We start from the raw sequence: 24,206 nt of genomic DNA, 5'->3' as shown, positions 1-24,206 counted from the left end.
CAAGGCTTGAAGTGACGTTCCGGCGTCTTCCATTCATGAAGATAAAGGTGACAGGGCAATACAAGGGGCCTCAGGGGAACACAACACACATGGGTTTCTCTCTCTCTCTCTCTCTCTCTCTTTTTTTTTTCCTCATTCATACGGCCTCGACCTGCGTAAACCGCTTCCAAAAATGCAGCCTGAAAAGTCATAGAAAACAAACAGAACGGAAACAAACTTCCCCTCCCTCCCACCCCACGACCTGAATATTCACAAGAAGAGAAACACCAATTTATACAAAAACGCAATAAAAAAGAAATATTTACAAAAGAAAGGAACGCCTTCTTGGTGGCCGCTATCAGAGGTGTTCTGACAAGCTGCCGTGTGTTCTGGATTGCAGATCGCTCTGTTAATTTGTTTGGTTTCTTTTTTTACTCTTCCTTTTTGTTCTTGTAATGAGAGAAGAGGGAAAGAGTAAGAAGTGCCCTTACCCCAAAGACTAGGGGGTGGCATCACAAAGACTCTTCCCCTCTTTTCTCCTTAATTTCCTCTGTGAAATATAAGAAAATATTCCCCTCACCAACCCTGCCCACCCTCTCCTCACACACTTTGACTTTACAGGAAAATCCCACCCTCCCCCCTGCCTCAGCTTAAAAAATAAATAAAATAAATAGGTAAATAAATAAAAGGCCTTCTGTTGGCTTTAAAAGAGAACGACAAGATAAAATCAACCATGGTGTGGTGAGGAATGTGAGAGAGGTGGCTTGCAGCTCAAGAAATGTGGCTTATAAAGACAGGGCTGCCATCTCCCTTCAGAATCAATCCTCAGCAGTGTCCCCACGCCCTCAGCACAGGACTCTCTCAACCCTTCACCTGGTGAGCCATGGTGAATTGAGACACTGGGACAGACCCAGGATAAGCCATAGAGACTTTGCCATATCTCTCAGGATGGGAGAGGTCAGTCCACACCCCCACCTCTGGAGATAGATGACATATGAAAGGTGTGCTCAGCTTCTCATTCCTACCATTGCTCCTTTTCCTTTAGTTTAGCTTGCATCTAAAATGATACAATGAAAAGAAAAAACACTCTTATTGATACTAAGTGCACCAGGAAAGCTGTCACTACAACTGCAGGGATGGGAAACCCTAGGCTATTCCAGCTTTACACCTGTGCTAGTATCTCTCTCTTTCACACAGAGGCACACACACACGTACACGCACATCTCAGCTTTGTACATCTTCAGTCTTCAGCACAAGTTTCTGTGCTCTCTGGCATTTATTCAAGCACATCCCTTCCCAGGAAGACAAGCTGTGTACTTCCTCTGTACATTCAATAGTAAATATACACATGTATTTCCCATGGGTGCATACACCCTCCTCCCATTTTCACATGTGCAAGGAGGCATTGAAACAGTCCACCAGCACCACCAGACTCACCCTTCTATGGCATTTCTTTTTTCCTTTCCACTATTGGCAGAGGGCACCCTATTCTTTTTCTTCCAACCTGCTGGCCAAGTGTAGAGAGAGCAGAAGGATTAAGCTCCTTCTTTCTCTCTCGTCCTTGCTGAAAGGACATCCCAAAATGGGTTTGGTGTCCCCTGAAGTGACAGTGAAAAAACTCCCCACCTTTCCCTATTCTTAAGCTCTGTTCTACTGTGTTTGTTCTCCAGACACCTCAAAGGATACTGGGTTTATTTTGCTTTCTTCATAGACATTTCAAGTATAAAGTTATTGTATATACTTGCAGATAGACAAACCCACACTATATACTGCTCCCACCCTTGAAGAATGTCAGAACTAGTGAGCAGCTCACAGCTAACGAACCAATCCTGTTCCTCTTTCCTCAAATCCTTCTTATTTCTGTGCAAACCAGCATCTTTTGTCTAAGTTTGGGAAACCAACCCTGGAGTCAGAGAGGCTCAAACTCCTACTCTCCACTTCTTTTCTCTATCTCCCACTGGTCTGCCATAGATTCAATGGCTGTAATAAGCCATAGTGAAACCACTAGCCTGACCTGCAGACAAATCTTCCCTCCCTCCCTCCACACCCCTCAGCAGACAATTCAAAATTTTAGCGTAAAATTTCTCAGCATATACGCAAATATATATATATATATATTTCAGCCCTAAACCCCCATAGTCTTCACAAAATAATGTAACAAGAACCTCAATATACCTAACATGTAAGTGCATCATCAAGTTAGTGTTGTTATTCTCCCTTCACTTTCTCCACGTCAAACACTACTCTTTTCTAGGCAGTTTTAGGAACAGTTGCCTGAGCAAGCACATTTTCCTGCATGTCCATTACACTGCTGTTGCTGCCTCCTCCTGTCACACACACACACAGAGACGTGTGCGCACATGCCTTTCCCTGCTGAGAGCCAGCAGAAGTGAACACTGAAGTCACTGCTGCTTCTCCTCAGCCCACCCCTTCCCTGCCTTTTTCTCTGCTTCCTGAAACCATGAGCAAGGATATCCAACTCCGACATCACTGTAAAGTGCAATGGCCAGGAATGGAGGAGAATGGGAGGAGCGAGAACATGGAAAAAGAGATAAAACGGGAGGCTTGGGAAAGGAGGAGGAGGGGAAACCAAAGAGGTGGCACTTGTCACCAGTGCTGCACTACTCACAACTCCAGTATCCCACAAACTAAGGACGACTCAGGAGAGTAGCTGATGGGATTGATCCCACCCCACCCTCCCATGCTCCACATACATCCCCAGTCCCTCCCCGCGCTGTTCCCCTCTCACTCAAACGTCAGACTCAATACTGGAGAGTTTCTCATAAACATGCCCGTTGCTGGAGCCATTGAAAGCCCTGGGGTTTTTGTTGTTAGGCACACAGGGGTTGGACTGGTTCCCTATACAGATGTCCTTCTGGAAACGGGCTGGCACAGCCCCATGAAGGGCTGAGACCACCGGCTTGTTGGTGGTGACAATGGCTCGGAAGTCTGGCCTGGCTTTGGGCCCTCCTGCCACCACAGGCTGCCTGAAGAAATAAGATTTGCTGCCGTGGAGCAAGCATTGGTCATCCCCAAAAGTGGGGATGAAAGGGTTTTGGGTGACCCGGTCGGGGTAGAGCGACTTGCTGAGCATGTAGCCCCCACTGCTGCCGGGGTTGTTGTGGTGGTGGTAGCTGGTGGCGGGCACTGAGGACTTGTTGTTGGCAAAGGTGGTCTCACTGGCTGGCATCTCAAACATGTGGGCGTAGGGGCTCCCCTCCAAAAAGCGGCCCTTGTCCTTGAGGCTGACGCTGCGGGGGGCCAGGGCCGAGTCATCCTTCTGCAGGTCCACAAAGGTGTCGTAGGAGTGCTGCCGGCGGAGTTTGTTGCGGTTCTTCTTCTGCACCTTAGAGGCAGAATTGGAAGGGCTCTGAGGATATTTGGAGGAGGAGGTGGCACTGGTGGCCACGGGCACAGGGGCAGGCGGCTGGTCCAGCTCTTGAAGGGAGTTGTCCTCACTGATGTCGTACAGGTTGCCCGCTTTCTTGCAAGCCTCACAGCGGATGCAGGCCTGGCGGGTGGAGTTCTGCCCCACCGTTGATGGCGTGTAGTTGTGCAGTTTAGAAGGGCAACTGCGGCAGAAATTAGCCCCGCTCCGGTCTTCCCAGTCTAGATTGGTCAGGTTCTTCTCCCATGGCGCTGGGACCCCACTCACAACACTATGCTTGTGCTCATTGCTTCCACCAAACTCGCCTGAGCCGTGCTTGTGATGGGCCCTGTTAGTGCAGGATCCACCCCCTCCTCCTCCCGTGTCACGCTTAAAGTCATCTCCCCGTTCTTTGTAGATATCCGTCAGGTCCACGTGCTCCCAGTGTGGTGAGTTCTCCTTGGTCCGAAACTGGTCAAGGTAGAAGTCCCGTAGCCCTTCCTTGTCCCTGAAGTAGCGCTTGTGGTCAGGTGAGCGGGGCGGGCGCCGGCGGTAGGCCAGCTCTATCTCATCAAATTCCCTCCGGGACTTGGCGGAGGCTGGGCGCTTCTTCAGGCTGTCCTTGTACTGCTGCTTCCGCCTCTTGGCTGCATTGCCCTCAATGTTGCCATAGGTGACCGTGTGAGTGGAAATGTCAGAGACGTCTGAGCGGATCAGGTCATCGTGGGTCCCACTACCCCCATAGCGGTCACTCTTGAAGGAGAACTTGCCATAAAGGTCACCCAGCTGGCTGTGCTTGGCAGGGGGTAAGCCCAGGTCCAGGGGCTTCTTCCCGATGGAGCGCGACTGGGCGTTGAAGGGCGGGTTGTCACAGTCATAGAGCCCGTCGATGGAGCTGGTGCTGCCAATGCTATGGGGGCGGTGGTGGTGGTGGTAGTGGTCCTGATACACATTGCTGTCCTTCAGCTGGAGATTGCCAAAGGTCCTTTCCACCTCACTAATGTAGTCACTAAAGAGGTTCTCCTCGCAGGGGGGGTTGTTGTAGGATTTGCAGTCTGAGTGGGTGAAGCTGCGGCGGTGCTCAGAGATGTCGTAGACGGATGACTCGCGGCGGATAAAGTCCAGGGCACTCTGTGGTGAGCCGTTGACCCCTGACAGGTTGGCCATGTTCTTGGCTGTCCGAAGCAGGCGGAGGATGTTGGAATGGGTGTTGTTCATAGTTGCTGTGGGGGAGTTCATTGCTGACTGGCGTTCTTCAATGGCCACGCCGTGGATGCAGCTGTAGATACCCTGAAATGAGAGAAAGAAAGGAGGTGAGCAGTCCTGCAAAGAATACACAGAGGGGGACCTAAACTGGTAAGCACTCTGTGCATCAAGGTTCTGTTCCTGTAGGATAGTAGGGCCTATCAGCCTTCCATCATGAAGCACAATCAAATCAAATGAAATCAGATCTGCTGTACCAACCCCTGCGGTTCTGACCCTCTTTCTACCCTCACATTTTTCTTTTCCCTCCATTCCTCTTCCTCTGCTTTGTTTCAAGTTGTATCATCAGGATGGAGGAATGTCTGCTTGCATCTGTGAGAGCTAGTCAAATCTAGTGGGTATAACACAGAATTGTAAATGGGGACAATAATATCCATGGAAATAAAAGAATCAAGACAAATGATTCTGTGGGGATGAGAGGACAAAAGTCTGTTTTGGCCCCTGAAAATCATCTGGGCATCAGTGAATCAACAAGACAGGAGCTATCTTAAAAGGGAACAGCTTAATTTGTCATAAACTTAGTTACCTTTATCACCACTACAGATTAGAGAAGGAAACAGAGAAAGACCAGAACTCTAGGACAGGTATTTAGATATTTTGCATGTGGTTGACTGAGGTACAATAGAATTCTTAATTGCATTCTGTTAAATTTAACAGTGATAACAGGCTCTAAATTGACACCCCTGAAAGCAGAAGTCCTCTACTCAACCTCAAATCAGATAACAGAAAGGCCCAATTTCCACACATTCTCCACAAGCTCATTTCACCCATGACTGTTTGCAAGGGCTATTCCTAGAAACAGAATGAAAGGGGCTCCTTTATTCCCTGACCTTCCAAGTGGTGCCTGATGATTAATGTCAATTGTGAAATGGACACCATCACATCATGTTATCATGGTTTCTCAGCAGCTAGCAGATGATGAACACTTTTCAGACCTTTCACCAACCTGGCCCAGGTCTAACAGATAACCACAGAATGAAATAATCTATTCTTAGCTTAGGGTCACCAAACACAATGCCCCATCTCATCTCCAGACTAAACCACATTAGAAACTAACAATATAGAAGAGAGGCTGTGCCCTTGCATTCTAAAGGCTTTGTCATTTTTCTTCAATATGTTATGCAGCAATTATATACTCCTTGTACAATCAAAGTAACTTCTGCTACATCAGATGCTGAGCTAAAAAATGCCAAGGTTTGACCTCACTTCAGAATAGATCAGGAGAATGGACCAGTGGCTTGAAAGAAGGAAAATAAAGCTCCAAATGGGATACTGCTAGCAACACTAATAGTAGAAGATGACTCAGAAATGGCTAGAATCTGTTTTAAATGTAAATGTTGTACCCTAAGGCAGATTTGCATAAAGCAATTGCTAAGTTTATGTGGTCATCCTCTGTAAAAAGATTTCTGCATAGTTCAGGGCATGGCTTTCAGTTAAGGACTTCTGACTGTCAATGAAGGCACACTTCTAGTTAACAAAAGGTCAGCTGAAAAGCCGTAATTTAGAGGACAATGTAAAACTCTTGAATATCTAATCATGCCATCCATCATTACTTGATTACAACTCACAACTGACTTTGGAGGAGCAAACAGTAACAGTTAACTTGTCTTTTCCTGTGTTTTCATCTCCATGTGAAATTTCCATTTCCTTTACCATAATCCAGCAGAGACCAGCGATGTCACAGAAAAGAACTAACATGTTTTTGCAACGTTAACAGTGCAAAGATGACACTGTGAAGACTGCCACCTGTGTATTAGACAGTCTTGGTGGATATTCCCATCTCCAGCACCTAGGATTGTGTAAATAAAGCCTCTGTTTGTCCCTGACAGTTACTGGCACTCACCCTGCTGATGGAGAAGACCACACCAGGCTTGCCAGAGCAGACACCCATGAAGCAGTGGCGGAATTGCCAGTAGAAGAGATGCTCACAGATGAAGGTGATGAGACTGAGGGCCATGGCTGCTCCCAACATGTAGAAGACACCTGCCATGTTATCTATATCCAGCTGGCTGCTCATAACCTCATTCTTCTCATTGTGACAAATGCCAGTGAGCCAGAGAGCTTCCAGCTCCTCCATCTCCCCTAGAATGACAGACAAGAGGAAAGAAACAGGTTAGATAGTCCTGCAATGGCTGAAGAGCTCAAACTGGGGCATACTGAAAGCAAGATCTAACGTAATTTCCAGTCTTCATGTTCTTTTTCCATATCTCCAACATCCATAAAATATCCTGACTGCCCTTCTGATGTGGGCAAGTGCCATTTGTCACAGGAAAGTCGACAGGATTTTTCCAAAGCTGATATTAGCCATAACAAGCTGTACCACAGGACACAGCTATGATGCTTGCACTGATGTTTACACTGAGATCCTGAAACAGTTGTCCACCATGTGACTGAAGACCTGGCTTCACAAACTTCCACTTTCATTAAGTCAATGAAGGGAAAAATTAGTGACTGATAGTGGTAGACAAAAATTAATCACTTCTAGATGAAAACATTGTATGTTTCCAACTCGGAATCAAAATATTGATTGCTTTCAATCAATTTTTGTTTCCATCATATCCATAGCTCATTAAAACCAAGTGCAATGTTCCAAAAAACACTTGAGTATTTTTACTTGTTTTTCTTCCCTTCAATTTTGTCCAAATTCAACACTTACAAGGGATTTGACCAATCAAAAATTTTACTAATTTGTATCAGCTATGAGCAATGTTCTGTACTCTAATTTCATACACCACTTACTACCATTATGGAGCTTTCATGAGGGGTGAGAGAGAGGTAAACACTCACACTCATGCACGAATATTGGGACATTCAGAACAAACTAATTTGGCAGGATGAAAAATTGTTTCATGTTTTTAGAAAAGTTTGTTTTTCACGTTTTCCATCTCCGGTCCGATGTCAGGGGGAAAAATCCATACATTTAAGTAGTGCCATAACAGAATCTTTGATGGTTTGTGGAGAACTTATGTCCTTCTCTGAAATAATACATACTAGGCCTTCTAAGAAACAGAACAATCTATCTGTCAGGTGGCCAATTTTCTGAAGTATGTCCAAGTTATGTTCTTTCCATATTTATAGTACTGTATGTTATTTTCAGATTTCAGGGGAGAGAAAGAATACTTATAAATAAAATAACCAGTGAATTTTATTTATTCAAAAAAAAAAGGACACAGGAAAATGTAATGTGAAATGGAAAGACAGGAAAATACTTGCGAAAAAGGAATTTATTTTCTTATGAACAGTTTTTGTTAATACCAGCATTTTCTCTGTAAATTAAGAAGTGAACTATGTAACTATAATGTTCTAATTAAAAACTCATTCCAAAATATGGTTCTGAGCCTCAAGTTTTTCTTGGTTTTTTAAAAATTTGGTTTTGGGCTATTTTTAGGTTTTGAAAAGTCTGATTTAGCTCTTTCATCCAGAAATATTTATCAATTCAGTAAAGTCTGCATGAATTGATCCTGTCTGGAGCTATAAAGTATGGAATAACCACAGACAATCCAGTATGATTAGTGGGTTTGGTCATGGCAAAACCTCAAAGCTAGTGAAAAATTCACACCAGAGTTCTTGTTTTTACAAGATATTTTTCACATAAGATATTTTTCAAACACACATCTGATCTTGTTCTATGAAAACTTTAGTGCTTTTGGCACTAAAGGCTTTTGATGATACCACTACCCTGCATCAATAACAAGAAAGAGTGACATTCTCGCATTTTTGGTGTGTTGCCTCTAAAAAAACCCCATTAATAATTCCATGTTCTCAACTCACATCTGAAGCACCAGAGCTAGAAAATTCCATTTCTTACATGCAAAACTCGGTATTTCTTAGGAAAATTCCAGCACTTCTCTTTCCTGTCACTTACCATCTCCAAAAAGCTGTAGAATTGCAAGATCAACCTGGCGCTTCCAGCCTGAGTCCTTCTGGATGGCAATGCCATAGCCAGTGGAGGCAAACACTTTCCCACTCCCAATTGTCACCAGCTTGCAGCCTTCATCTCTGCCAGCCATGTAGTTTAGCACTGCTGCATCATAAATGAAAGCATCCAATTTCCTGTACAGAGGCAAGAAACAAGAGGGCATAGTACAGAAAACATAATACCTGCATAAAATCAAAGGTGGTTTTAGCAAGCTAAGGAAGAAATTAACCTCTTTAAGATGGACTGCAATATGCCATGTAGAATCATAGAAAGCTTTGGGTTGGAAAGGATCTTAAAGACCCCTTAGTACCAACCCCCGTGACATGGGCAGGAACACTTTCCACTAGATGAGGTTGCTCAGAGCGCTATCCAGCCTGGCCTCAAACACTCCTAGAGATGGGGCATCCACAACTTCATCACCTCACAGTAAAGTGCCTCACCACCATCATGCAAAAGATTTTTTTTCCTAATATCTAATCTTTCAGATTGAAACCATTCCCCCTTGTCCCATCACTACATGTACTAATTAAAAGTTTCTCTCCAGCTCTCTTGTAGGTTCCCTTCAGGATGGTCACCCTAAAGTCTTCTGAACAATCCCAATTCTCTCAGCCTTTCCTTGTGGAGATGTGCTCTTATCCTTTTAATCATTTTGGTGGCCTCCTCTGGACTCGCTCCAGCAGGTCCATGGTTCTTTTTGTTCAGTAGACAACACCCCAGAGCTGGATGCAGCACTGCAGGTGGGGTCTCACCAGTGCAGAGCAAAGGGGCAGAATCCCCTCCTTCATCCTGCTGCCCACGCTCCTTTGGATGCAGCCCAGGATACAACTGGCTTTCTGTGCTGTGAGTGCCATTGCTGGGTTGTGCCCAGCCTCTTGTCCACCTGCACTCCCAAATCCTTCTTGGCAAGGCTGCCCTTGATCCCTTCATGCCCTAGCTGGTGTTGATACCAGGGGTTGCCCCAACCCAGGTACAGCGCCTTGCTCTGGGTCTTGTTAAACCTCATTAAATCTTGATGTGCCCACTTCCTGAGCCTGTCCAGGTCCCTCTGGATGGTATCCCATCCTTCAGGTGTCATCTTTACTTTCACCATACTTAGATTAAAATCTAAGCCTAAAGCTGTTTCACAGGTGAATCTGGGTTATAAATGAGAATCGTCTATTTCTTTCTGACTATGTGCTAATCATCATTTCTGATCTTAAAGGAAATTTGGAATACACACATACTGCAAGATAAAGATGAATGAAGAGGAAGTCAAGGGGATCTATATCCTTAAGAATAGCTTATATTTCTCTACTGCCTTTCATCTCAAAAGAATCTAAAATGCCTTATAAAATATATTAATATTAGATAGCAAAGTAGGGATTGAAGTAAGGAAAATATTTTCTCCAGTTCAAGTACTGACATGACTTAGCTGAGAAAAACAATTTTTTTTCAAATCAAATACAGTCAGGACATTATGTTTAACCCCTCAGTTACTGTGAAAAGTACTACCAGATCTTTACCAATGTCAACTGGCCACGAGAGCAGCTTTATAGTTAACCCTGTTGAATTGGTCTTTGTTAAAGAATTTTCAGTTGAAAATCACAACAAAAATTGTGTTTCAACACAGAGAAATCCCCATTATGGACTGTGTAGAGAGCACAATGGCCTGGTGAGAACCTTTTCACACTGCCACAAATTGATTTGGATGTGGGGGGCAGTCTCAGGAGGCTGCATCTTCCACAAACCCAAAGACAGCCGATGAGTAAATCCTCCCACTAGATCTGAAATGAAACATTTTCTAATAAATGACCTAAGATCTTCCAGTTGCACATTATCTCTCACATACTAAGTTTACAATACACCTCCTGCACATATATTTACAGTACAGCGATTATCTCAGTTCAAGTGCTTCTCTGTGAGGAAGTCTGTCCAAGGGTGAACATGAAGCCAGGATGACATCTATCACAAGAGATGACCTCTCTCTCATCCATATATTTCCAGGACAGTGCATATTTATTTCCTGAATGATGACTATCCTGGCAAATGTACTTTCCCAGGATGATATCCAACTATGGTACAGCCATTTGCAATGGGCTCTGAACCTGGCAAACAGGTTTAGGAATATTCAGTCAATCTAGTAATTAAATTGGCTAAACATCTTAATTTGTGCTTTGAAACGAACTTTCTCCTAAGAGTACAACATGAGTGTAAGCAAAAATGTTTTTTATTCACTGTGGCTGGGCTCTGACAACCAAAATGGTCAGTTCTGAGAGCAGGTCTTTAATTACAAAGGACAAAGGTTCGCAAAATGTCATTTTGAGTTAGGTCCTTTGCAGATTCCCTGTTATTAAAATGAGATGAGCTATTCAAGCATGCTTTTTGCTAACGATTTTTCCCATGTCTCCAAAATTACCTAAGGAAAAGCTTACATTTTTATACTTCCATATTATTCAAATAATGTTTTGTTTAGCCCTTGATACTAAAATATTCCAGAGAGTGGGCTACTTCCAAACTATTTGCTTCAAACCTACCTTCCATTATACTGTATTAGCTGGCGATACACTGGGGTGGGATTAGTCTGACAGCTTCCTGATTAACATAATCTTTTACACACAGAAGGAGGGAAAACAAAGGAATTTCCAGATGACAATATAAATGCTCTGAAAAAAAACTTTGTCCGCAGAGACCTGCGAGCTTTTCTTCTGTATGCATAAAAACCCATCAGCATGAAACATCTTGATGAAGCAAGGTCTTGGGGACCAACACACACACGGATTATGTACACAGGGATACAGTAGATCCTCCTTTTCATTTTTTAAATTCTTATAAACACAGCAAATCAGTAAACTTTTAAAAAGTATCAATAGAAAAACGTGGTAAAAAGAACCACAGAGTCACTCTCCTGTGCTACTGTGGTCTTGCTATACTTTTAACCATGGAATGACAATCCAGGTTCATTTTTCAAACCCTGAAAACATAAATTTTCCAGACAAGCATGCAAAAAGGCAGATTTCTGTGTTGAGTAAGCATGCAAGAAAGCCTCACCCAGTCTTCAGCGAGAACAAAGCATCGTCCACACCCCTCTGATTGAACTTCACCATGTAGCTGTGCATTTCAGGGTAGTTGTTGCGGATGTTCCTTTCCGTGCTGCCGTTGGGAACCGTCCCGAAGCGGAAAGGGGGCGAGAAGTCATTTGGTTTCTGGAACTGAAGAGACAGGAAAAGGAATATTTCTCACAGTCTTTCAGATGGAAGCAGTCCTCGGGTTGGGAGAACATCAGAAGGTTGATCTGACTTTATTTTACTATCATGCAGAAAACATAATTGAAAAGATATTTTATTGTTTTCAAAGATGAATATCTCCTATTAATGCCAAAGACACAAGAAGTAAATCTGAGGAAGTTGTTCTTTTTCTCTACTCTGGATTAAGTGCATAAAATAGTCAGTGATCAGAGATTAAGTAGGAGGTTAGATAAAAGCAAAGTGGAAAGGGAAAATGTAACAGTGGTGCTGGAACACAGTCAAGAAACAGTTTCCAATAAAATCTATGTGATGTGCTTTTTATCCACAAACTGTCATTTAGTTCCTAAGAAGTATCTTTTCCAGCTCTGTGGATGCCTTTACACTTCCTGGTCCTGACAGAGATAGAAAAGTAATTAATGAGCAGAGATGCCTCTCAGCACACCTCACACCCACTTCACCAAGCAAATTATTAGCTTTCAAAGTTTTGGGCAAATGTCCCAAATAAAATGCTGTTAGTGGCTGCAAGTTACTAGTTATATTTGATGCCCAGAACGGAGCTGGCAGAACACTCCAAAGCTTTTGCTGCTCACAAGAAATACATTCATCATATCACTCCCCCACGGCTGCAAGCCTCTGAGATTTTATATGCCACTTGCTTAACTCAAGTCATAATCAATGCTCTCTGGGATTTTATGAGGAGTAAAATTTAGACTGTCAATTATCAAGACTGCTTAAAACCCCTAGAACCATCAGATGAGAAGGAGCACAGAACTATAAATTAGGATCTGAATAAGCAGTAACGAAAAAGATGCAAAGGTAGGTTAAATGGAAGGAAGCCTCCTCCTCTCTGGATATATCAAGCAGTAGCTTGCCTAGTGTTATTTCTTGGCTCCCAAGTGTGACTGTGTATTTCTATGATCCTGAGAAGCACACTGAAAAGAGGCTAATGGTCACACCAAAACCATTTAAGAGCAGGAGTGCACCTGGGTCATGAATACATGCAGTCATGCACTGCCACCTTCTACAGGGCTGCAATCCACAGATAGTTCCAGCTCAAAACACGTGCAGATGAGCCTTGTTCTTGAGCTCTACTTAAAGCCATTTGGGAACTTGGTCAGCTCAGCTGAGGAGGCCAGAGCAGTGTACCTCGCTCACATCTCAGCCATGAGGACAGCTAGAAGCTGGGTCTGTGGGTAGATTACACACTTGTTCACTTGTTTCTGTGCACCAGCCAACTCATCTCTCCAGTCTGGATGGCAAGAGGGGCCAACTTGCATGTGCATGTGAATGTGTAAGAGAGAACACGTGTCCTACTGCTTTAAGCCAATAAAAAAACATCGGGGCTGTTTTTCTGAACTCAGGCTAGTGCATCACCAACAAAACACAAGTTTCACACAGCATAAAACAGACTGTAAGGTGTCTCTTAGAACTCTGTCACACCCTCTAGGGAGGAAGAAAACTCGCAGCTATCAAAGACTGTAATGAAAGCCAACTTTGATGGGAGGAAAATCACCGCAGCATGCTAAAATTATTCTTTTTTACTAAGCTGATTAAAGCAGCAGCCTAGGGGACCCATCACAAGGAGGGCACTGCCATGCCAGACACAAAGAAACACAATCTCTCCCCTGACATGCTAAACCAGGAGATTGCAGCATGGATGGGCAACTTGCTTTCCCAGAGGTTGCAGAACCCCACCTTAAAGGCATACAGGACATTCCCATTCCCACAGAGCCCCCTGACAGAGTGCAGCCAACAGGAGAAGCATCAGGCTGGCCTGACCAGCATTTGTGAGACTGAGTTTTGGCCAAGTCCATTTTGTACCTCCACCCTCCATTCCCAGTCATACAATCTCTGCTTTTGTCTGCTTCCATCATGGTGCCTACAAACTGGAGTAAGAAGGATTACAAAGGCAGGCCTTTCCCTGTGATAAGGGAAATAATCCCAGCTCTGAACTATCTTTTGTTCCCACACTGTTCCAGGGCCCATAATAGCAGCCACAAGTGAAAGGTTCCAGAATCTCCTGGGCAATCAATAAATAAATGAAAACACTTCTGTTGTAAGAAATTACTGTTTCTGGCTACAGGAAAGGCATATTTCTAGAGAAAGAGGCCAGGTTGATGACTTCTTCAAATTCACATACTACTCATTCATTCACCAATCCTTACCTCCTGCTGACTCCTTAGTCAGACCAGATCTTCAAATGCAAATAACTCTACACACACCAACATGCACACACACTTCTTCAGCAATAGCTTGGTGAGCAGCAAGACAGGAAGTGATATGAAAGGATCCATGTGGGGCCCACACCAGACAATTTTAGCCTGAATGCCCAAGAGGAACACAGATCCCCAGCTAACCTAGCCTAATGTTTACAAAGCTGAAAGTAAGCAATGTCCAGCTGACTCCACAGTCCCTGCAGCCAGAAATAAGCAGCTACTTCTCCCTATTTGAGAAGTAATAGCAGTACATGCATAGAGCTTTCTGATGGGAGATAGCAATTCAAAAATCCCCATGTGTTGCTTGGCAGTAAGTGGGCACAGCTCAGTCCAAGGATGAAGGGATCTCCAGTGAGCTCTCCAGAGTCAAAAACTATTGCATCATTCTGAACTAACTTCTGTCCCACACAGCTCATCCTGAGGGAACAAGAATATGTGTGAACCTTCCCAGAAAGTTCATGGGACAGATGGGGAAGGAGCGTGTCCTCTTCTGCCAACAGAGTAGAGGAATGTGTGGAGGAGCTGGAGATGATTTGTAAGGAGGAAAGTAAATTGACAGATTGTCAAAGAGCTCAGTAAGGAAAGCCACTTGTTTGATTTCTCCCAGGGGCCGGGACCATGACCCTGGATCACAAGTATCATCCCCAGGGAAGCAGGGCTCTTTGGCAGACGGGTCTGTAGGGAGTCTGAGACACGAGGGAGGAGCTGATGCACAATGCAGGGGCCATTACATGGAGGAAGCCTGTGCAGAGGTAATCTCAATGCTGCAGGGAACACTGACAAAGGAATTAACCACAGATGTGGACAGAAAGGGTCAGAATGTAGATTAATTAGAGAACTGTCCCATTATTTCATGCAAAAATTTCTCCTGTCAGAGCTTTAAGTCACAACAACTTCACTCCAGGCATCTGCAAAGAGAAGTCCTGTGAGGTTCTGGCAAAAAAAAAAAAAAAAACAACAACAAAAACAAAACAGTGGTAATAGGGGAAAGGAAGGTAAGCAACTACATCAGTTGCTGAGAAAACCCAGCTGTACAGGGTCCACACTTGTAGGAGCCCCACGTTGTACCTGCCTGCAGCAGGACACCTGTCCTGCTGCCCAGCTCTACCTGCCTCAAGGGGTGACTACCTGTGAGGAACCAGCAGAGCTCAGCTGCAGTCCTGCACCCAAAGAGCCCCAGACAGAGATGTATCCCTCTTGCATCCTCCCACTCATTCACCGTGGAACCTCTGCTGGGAGATACTCCCTTTTATGTACCCAAGGTGGTGTGCACATCCTCTCACCCCTGAAAGAAGTCTCACTTGCTTCACATCAATTGTGAAGGTGGATGCTAGAGTTGGGGTGGAAAGCAGGCACCGAGGATGCCTGAAGGGCTGCAGTAGCTCTGGGCCATGAGATATCTATATTCAGAGCCCAGTGGCTGCCTGCCTCTTCAACCCCTCACTCCACAAACTGAAATCAAGGAGCACTAAGTGCAAAGCAGACCTTGGCTTTGCAAAAGTAACCTCTGCGAGTCAGAGAGCAGAAATCTTCCTCCTCTGGAGAGCAATAAACACACAGGCTGGAAGCTGTTAGCACATTCAGGGCAGAGAGCTCCTTTGCCTCTCCTCTCCCCATCTCTCCATGAGCGCTGTTGACAGCGGCAGTGAAAGCGGGCTGAAGTGGCTCGGCTGGCAGAGCTGTTTCATTAGCAATTTGGAGCCGTGCCGTGCAGAAAGCAGCATTGTTCTCAGATGTTCAGATATCAATCTGCATAATGAAACAGGTGATAGGAGCTCTTCCCATTCATGCAGCAGCAAATGGAGGGGATTTAGAGATGAGGGGAAGGGGTTATGTCTAATTTGCGACAATTAATTTGATGAGAATTTTTTTTTCAATATATTGTCTATCACCGAATGGATCCTACAGAAAAGCACATCTGCACTTATTTATCTGCCTCATGTAGGCCCTGTTTACACTGTAAAGTGTTTGCCAATAGCATTGAAAGCAGTTTCCCAAACTCAGCAAGCTCTTGCTACAAAAAGTCTCTTTTTTATCAGCCGATCTACTTTTACACTGCTGAAAAAAAGCCCAAATCAATGCACTGCTGAATAACATAATGAGATGGCAGAACTTGGCACAAGGGTGGGTGCGTGGGTGTGTGGGTGTGTGGGTGTAGTGCTTTACCCTTACACAGCCTCTCTGGGAGGGCTCCTTACACTCTGTAAAGCCCTGATGACCAGTTAAAGTTTTCTACCGCAGAGAGCTCCACAGCTCTGACCCATCAAACTGAGAGCCACAAATTCAGCTCCTCTGCTAGCTGCAAGTCCAAAAGAGTTTAAACCCATGTTAGATACTTTTGAGCTCACTTCATTTACCCAAAAGTAAGTGCCAAGCTGAGATGCCTAGGGAATTTCACCCCGGGAACAGGTCTCTCATAGTCCCTGTGTCAAATTTGCCCACACCTAAAATAGCTCTAGACATCTATATCAGCCTAAATGAATCTAGCCACTAGGCCATTCAGCACTCAGGGCATCTCCCACCAAAAGCACAGGGAGCCAACCACTATGGGTAGCAACAAGCCCGAAGTGCCCACCACCCCCCTAATGTACAACTTCTTTGCATTGCCCAAACATCCTTGATTGTCTCCTCTTGTTCTGGTTCAGCTGTATGTCACTGCAGTCAGCTTGCCCCTTTCTTCATTGCCTGAAAATCCAACCAGGCTGTTTGCACAGGAGCTTCCTTCAGAACCTTAAAAATTGAAGAGTGGGTCAGTGGTTTCCAGGTCTAACTCAGAGGTAGCTCTATGCCTGTACTTAAGTCCTGATAGGTTACGCATGTCCACAGCAGCATGTCTTGCCATAGCTGCCTTCTGTGTCTGTCCTCTGTTTTCAGCTAGGAAATTAATTCTGTCACAGCTAATGGACAACTCTCAAAGAGAAAAAGCTTGGTTTTTTCTTATCCCCAAAATATATAATTTTTGTCCTCAAGCTGCACCATAAACAATGTCACAGAATCCCAAACCTGTATTTGACCCTGAGAAGATGTCTCTTCCACCTCTGTCTCTCCAGTGAGTCTCTCCTGGGCATCACCATTCCTGACAGCTCTTAATCCAGTTCACTGTGGAAGATGGCTGGAGACTCTTCCATTCCCTGGACATTGCCCACCAGAGCTTTACTACTAGAAAGTTGTTCCAAGTATCTGAACTAAAGTCTTCCAGCTGCAAATACAACTGCAATATTTTCTGTTATCTTGTCTGTGGGCAGGGAAATCCAAATAGTTTCTTCTTCTCTGAAGGTGAATTTTATGTTTTTGAAGACCATTATGTTGCTGCTTCTCCATGTTCTTTGACTGCAGCTAAAGAAGCCCAGTTTCTTTAGTCTTTCTTTGGAAGCTGTGGACCTGCAACCAGTCTTGCTGTTGTCCTTTGGCTGTATCCTGCAGATCTTTCCTTTACTTACCTTTGGTTGGGGAACATATATGTTCACCAATCAAGAACAGATCTGATCCCCATATCAAGAACCATATCTTGATGGTTCCACTATATCAAGAAAAATCTGATCAAGATCCAAAGATGCTGAGAGAATATTACACTAAAAAAGCTTGCAGTAAGGCAACACAAACAATGCTAATCAGAATTCATGCTTATTATTCCTCTTCTCAGGGCCTCTCTGTATTATATCATGTTTTGTCAATCCTTTATTTTCAGCTTGCAAGTTCTTCAAAGCTGCAACTCTGTCCTGATCTGCATCCAGGTAGCGACCAGTTTGTTTCTGGAATGTCAATCAACACTGCCAGCACCATCTTCAGAGCTCTTACTGTATTCCCTTCTTTCTGCAGTTGGATTGTGCACATAGGCACATCCACAAACCCATGGCCCCAGTCCCCCGTCCTGCTAGAGGAGGTGCTCTACAGATTTCGAGCACAGAACTTGCAACTGCTGGTGGCTTGTTGTTGTAGGCACTGTAAAATTGACAAAATTGAATCCCAGCTCTGAGTGGACTAGTTGTGCCAGCCCAACAGCATAGGCAGAAAAGCATACTGCAAACCTAAATCTTAGCACTGGTACAAGTCTGTGAGGAGAGCAGACTAAAGTGACTGTGCTGCTTATTCTCTATTATTAATGACTCTCTTGTACAGATACTTCTTGAGATTCATTCCTAAAGCATCCCTCTCCTCTGTGCACATTACATTTTGACATTACAGACATTTTTTATTTCCAAGGTGGAACTCTCAGCGATTTCCAAGTGACTATGAGTTTTCAGATCGCCTTTTACCCTAGCTCTTTTTAGTTCCCTCCTGCATTCCGTCACAATAATATTCTCTGCCTCTTCAGCAGTGGCTGGGACTCCTCAAGCTCTGAATCCAGTTGCCACATCAACTCTTCCTGAAACCCCAGTTTCGTTTCTTCGCTAGTCAAACAACATGTCTTGATGCATAAACAAACAAAAAAAAAGGAAGCTAAAAAAAACGGGGACCAAACAGCACCAAATCAAATATGTCAATTTTGGGAGGGCATAAAATTACCCTGTCCTCCCTCAGACTTTGACTTTGTGGTTTATCTTATTATTCAGTACCCAGTGATGTTTCAAATTCTCTGTCTTGCTTTGCATAGCACTTTCACCCATGAATTGCTCTAGATAAGTCCAAGAAAGGAGTTATCAGTTAGTGCAGCTGACTGCAGTGAACTTGGCAAAGAATTCTATTAAAGTCCCTTTTAAAGGAAGATATAGTGTGGGTCAGACCCACAAACAAGAAAGAAAAATATCTGTGAATGTCTGTTGGTGAAATATGGACATGTGCGGGTCAGGAAAGGGAACAGAGCAACCTGGTGACAATGCAGAGGTGGGGGGGGGGGGGCAGGTGAAAGCAAAAGAAAAGAGTTCAAATATAGCAACTTTAAAAATAGTTGTCCTTGCAAAATAACTGAGATGAAAGCAGAGATCCAATTGGTGGAAGAAGCCTCCATCACATGCAGTTATTGCCAGAGCAGTGCACACAGTAGGACTGTGCAGCCTCTTTGCAAGCTGGATTGCCATGTACAGACCTGCTCTGTTCCACTCCTGCACCCTGGGCAGGGCAGCATCCCCCCAAACAGACAGCATGTCGGGGATCCCACGTCCTCCATGGACACACCTGCTCGTGCCTGCTGCCACCACACTGCCTTGATGCTGACCCAGGCCTGAGGGGCCCCTGCAGGATCCCACATCACGAACAGACAGAGCCCACCCACCACCAGCACACCTCATCCTTCCACGTGGGGCAAGTGCAGGAACATTACACTGGCTCTGCACAGTTTCTCCACCTGACAGGTAACAGTAAACCCTTAAATGTTCCTCAGAATGCATGTGGCACTACATAGGCTTCAAGTCACTGCCGGGTGTCCCTCAAGCTTGACCAGAAATCTGCAGGAATCACTGAGCTTCACCAGTCAGAGCCAAAAGCTGCGGTGTTTGTACGTATGGTATCAGAGCACTACAGTCATAGCTGTTGCAATGAAGGGTGCTATGAAATCATAGCTATGGTGCACTTTAATCTTGGTTGCATGCATGTAGAGGATGGAGATGATCTGTTTATCCAGCATCAAATCATGCCATGTATCTAATTCTTCAAAGTCAGCTTCCTTGGAAGGTACACACAATGGGACAAAGGGTATCTACTGAATAATACCAGACAAACACAAAAGAGAAATTCATGAGGTAGAAAGATGCCACTTACTACACTCATGTTAATATCATTAGGAGTGTAGATGTTCATTCAGAGGGAGAAAATTAACTGATTAAAAAGACCTTGAGAGGAGAGGTGACAGCTAAGTACAGAGGAATTTGAAATCTGCTTTGTTTGCACATGAGACAGCTGGTTAACAAATTATGAAACACTCTGAGAAATTCAGAGGATGTAGTTTGGTGGGGAAGCAATTCCATTTTTCACCCATTTTCACTAACAAAGGAAGGTCAGATCCTCCTGTCTTCTGAATACTAAGAGCAGCCAACCCACTATTATGTGGGTACTATCCACTGGGCAGCAGGGTGAAACCTTGCACAAGCCTGGCAAACCTCCAAAAGACTTCACAGGGGCCATAATTTTCATCCAAGCAATTTTAAAAGCTTAGTAATTACATTAGTGCAATTTCTTAAGCACATCTGTAGGGCAGAGATGCAAAGCAAAAAGCAGGGCACTTCAGACAGGGCAGCACCTTCCCAGAGCTGGGAGATAATGCCTTCCTTTAACCTTCTGATGAAAACTGCCTCCTACCTGCAAGTGAAAGACAGAGAAATGAAAGCCACATCACTCCCATGTGAGTCCTGGGACACTGAGCTACATCTGGAGTAAACAAGTCTAATGGGCCACCCAGATTATGGGGAAGCTTGACCTTGAATAGCCAAAGGCCTGGGAGAAGCAGGGCAATAAAGTAAAGTAAAGCATGCAGTGAAGTAAAAATGTTTGGAAAGATACAACCTGCCAAGTATTTATCAAGTATATGTATGTGCATATAACTCCAAATGTCACAGTCACTAGGCATCAGGAATGAAAGTGTGGGGATACAGCTGTTGCATTTTTTGGGGTTTTTTTTTGTTAATCCTGTAGATTACTCTCATCCCTTCCCCACCAGTGATTCAGCCCTGATCATTCAGCTGAAGGAGGTCAGCTCTCATCTCTCAGGCTGCCAAGTTTTGGTGGCAGGGCCATTGTCTTTTACTTGACTGCAAAGTGCCAAGTACATTTATGGCACCATATAAATAATAAATAAAAATATTCATTGTTTTCCTGTCCCCTGACTTATACTGATGTGAGAAGCAGGACAATCCTTTGCTTCCCTCTCTCACTCTCCCCCTTACGTAATTCTCCAAAGACAGCTTTTTCCAGACTGCCAAGCAATTAGCACAGAAGCAACCAAATTTACCCACTCCCTCCAAAGGGGACAGCTCCAAGAGCTGCTGAAAAGGAAGATGAAAAGAAAGGGTCAGTGGTGGCCAAGGCCTGGAAAAGGCCAGGGTGCTGTGGAGAGGGAATCCAAAAGCTGCAAGCTAAGGACTACGCCACGGCCCCATCCCCAAAGTCCCTCATCCTGCAACTCTCATCTGTACCTGCAACAAAACCCAGGGGTTTGCATTTCCTCCTTTCCAGCAAGGATGAACTAGGCTGACAGTCTGACTCTGAGTATCCCCTCCCGTCACATCTTACCTGCTTAAGTTCCCAACTGAACTGCATTTTAGCTGTAGAAATCCTAAATAGTCCCATTAGAAGATTTTACTGTCATTAAATAATAGAATGGGGTGGAAGGGACTTTAAAGACAATCTAATCCCAATTCTCATGCCATGGGCAGGGACACCTTTCACTAGACCAGTTGCTTGGACCCCCATCCAACCTGGTTTGAACAGTTCCAGGGATGAGGCTTCCCCAACTTCTCTGGGCACTGCTTCCTGTGCATCATCACCATCACAGCAAATAATTTTTTCCCTAATTCTTAATTTAAACCTATTCTCTTTCAGTTTGAAGCCCTTACCCCTCGTCCTGTCATTACATGCTCTTGTTAAAGTCTCTCTCCATCTTTCTTGTATGCTCCCTTCAGGTACTGGAAGGCCACAATTAAGTCACCCTGAAGCCTTCCCTTTTCCAGGCTGGACAATCCCGGTTCTCTCAGCTTTTCCTTGTAAGGAGAGATGCTCCATCCCTTCAATAATTTTGGTGGCCTCCTCTGGACTCACTCCAGCAGGTCCATGGTTCTTTTTATTCAGTACACAACACCCCAGAGCTGGATGCAGCACTGCAGGTGGGGTCTCACCAGTGCAGAGCAAAGGGGCAGAATCCCCTCCTTCATCCTGCTGCCCACGCTCCTTTGGATGCAGCCCAGGATACAACTGGCTTTCTGTGCTGTGAGTGCCATTGCTGGGTTGTGCCCAGCCTCTTGTCCACCTGCACTCCCAAATCCTTCTTGGTTTGGGAGTGCAGGCTGCCCTTAATCCCTTCAACCCCCAGTCATTTTTGATACCAGGGAGGTCCCTGCAGATGAACAGAAAAAGAGAGAATCATGCGAGACCAAGTGAAGGCTAAAGCACACTGCAGCCTCCTTGTTGCTCTGCACTGTACAGTGCTGAGGTGAAGAAAAAGAGGGAGAATGACAAAGAAACTAGGATTGAAGCAGGGGGAAAACAAAACATGTTTGAAGAGCCACTGACTTTAAATATTTATAGCCTTAAAAAATCTACTGAATCACATTTTAGCATACAGGCACAGAGGTTTGTTCCAAAGATCTCAGAAAGCATAAAAATTATCCAAATACAAAGACTGCAGAATGTCTAAAAATCTACGATAAACACACCCATCTGCAACTGCAAAAAAAATCAAAGATTATATTTATGTATACAATAAATGTGTCACAAAATAGAAAAATCTATTACTAACATATGATCAGCTGTAGCTCTTTAATAGCTATTTATTAATAAAAAACTTCTAGCATTAATAGCTATTTATTAATAAAAAACTTCTAGCATAAATGTAATTACACACAGTACACATGCATTATGTGTGTTTACACATAATATATAGCTACACTATATAATATTTTAAAATACTTCTTACTATAGCACCTGATGATTTACAAGGACATGCAGAGAAACAATCAGATTTTAAGCCATAATATTTCAGACTATCAGTGCTCTGAGTTTGTTACACTTCACTATGAACCAGTGTTTATTTTATTAAGCACTGTAGTTGATACCACTGTTATTGATAAAGGTCATATTTAAGCAAAAGGCACAGTTCAACTCATTTACAAGGAGATGTACCCCTAGGGAAGCACTGTGGAAAGAAATTCAACTCTACCCCATGACATAACGTCTGGAGATTCAAGAACCTCTTTATTTTGGGGAGGATTTTTTGTCAAGTAAGGTGCATCATATTTACGCATTTTGGAAAAGGTTATGATTTATCACAAGAGGACAGGATTGGAAGAGGCATGGTCCATCTTCTGTCTGCCAAACTCATATCTCCACAAAGGTGTCCTGACAATAAAAATCATTCTGCTGTTGAAAGATTACCTACTTTCTGCCTTTGGACACTGCCACATAAAACTTCCTTTGTATCCTGCTGAAATGTGAGGAAGTACCACAAATGTCAGTTAACACTAAATATTTAATCCTGTGGAAGATTTGTACTGCCTCCAAGTTATCCAGTTAGACAATCTTCCCCTTGTAGAGCTCAAGACTGACCCTCACTTTAGTCCTCTTAAAAAACGTCTAGCAGAAGGTGTCTGCTCTGCATTTTCCCCGGACTTCTCCAGAACAGGTATTTGTTGTACAAAAGCTGCAAGCTCAGGGAAGCATTTAACTTCAATCATGTGAATAATAGCCCATTGACTTTAATGTCACCACTCATGAGCACAAAGTTAAGCACACGCTAAAGTCTGGGATCCTTGCATATCTGGGATCCTTGTATAATTTCGATTTAATGTGCCACAAAGTACAATGTGGGAAATAATTCATTTTTCAGTTTCACAGCCAAGCATCTATTACTGCCAGAAAAGAGCAGATTCTTTTCTTTCTGTAGGTTTTTCAGTGTCTTTTTGTAGGTTTTTCTGTGAGGCTTTTGTTTTGTATCAACCTGAAATGTTCCATTCACCTCAGATCTACCTATATTGTTTCGTCTTCCAATTATCTCTGTCTGTCCCCTTCCTTTGTTACAGAAAAAAAAAAATCTTTTTTCCACTTTCTTCCCCCTTAAATGTAGGTCAGTTTTATGAGTAGTGCCTTTAGAAAATGACATGTCAAAATACATGTCAGAAATATCAAAGTATTTTGTATAAAGTGTACTAAAATGAGCTATTTTGGAAAATACAGAAATTCCTTCTGCCTTCTTATACTCTCCTCAAGTTTGTTTTTTTTTTCATAAAAATACTGCCCAGTTTTAACTTCAAAACCTACCTTTCAAGAAAAGAAATAAACTCATATCTATTGAAAAAATAACTGACCCATGCTGCATTTGTCTCAACATTGCATTAACATCTTGAAAAGCAAATAAGTCAAATGCGTGTGAAATTTCAGCAATTTATATTAATTTGCAGGCATGCAGAAATCCATTTCTCTTCTTTTCATGTCAATTACAAATTACCATTTTGATACTTTATTAACTTCTTCGGCATTTCCAACTAATTTATAGGAAAGGATACTATTTTTTTATTATTATTAACCTACTGCCTTCTAAATCACTTTATTTAAATGCCCTGCTGGCTGTCCACATTTGCTTTTATTCTATTACT

The 24,206-nt window shown here is 43.7% G+C and overlaps 1 protein-coding gene across 4 annotated transcripts in view; it reads right to left on the bottom strand.

The window, feature by feature from the left end:
- Positions 1-240: 240 nt before the first annotated feature.
- The window catches only part of GRIN2B (glutamate ionotropic receptor NMDA type subunit 2B), a 208,094-nt gene continuing 184,128 nt past the window's right edge, over positions 241-24,206 (bottom strand). For all 4 annotated transcript variants that reach the window (XM_058022775.1, XM_058022776.1, XM_058022777.1 and 1 more), the window contains 4 exons: positions 11,556-11,716; positions 8,475-8,662; positions 6,453-6,691; positions 241-4,636 (listed from right to left, as the gene is read on the bottom strand). In XM_058022775.1, the coding sequence (XP_057878758.1) occupies positions 2,729-4,636; positions 6,453-6,691; positions 8,475-8,662; positions 11,556-11,716 (2,496 nt within the window). In that variant the 3' untranslated portion in view covers positions 241-2,728. The remainder of the gene's footprint in view (positions 4,637-6,452; positions 6,692-8,474; positions 8,663-11,555; positions 11,717-24,206) is intronic.

The sequence above is a fragment of the Melospiza georgiana genome, chromosome 4 (assembly GCF_028018845.1).
Source record: "Melospiza georgiana isolate bMelGeo1 chromosome 4, bMelGeo1.pri, whole genome shotgun sequence".
Lineage (NCBI taxonomy): Eukaryota > Metazoa > Chordata > Aves > Passeriformes > Passerellidae > Melospiza > Melospiza georgiana.
This window is presented reverse-complemented; position numbering and strand designations above follow the sequence as displayed.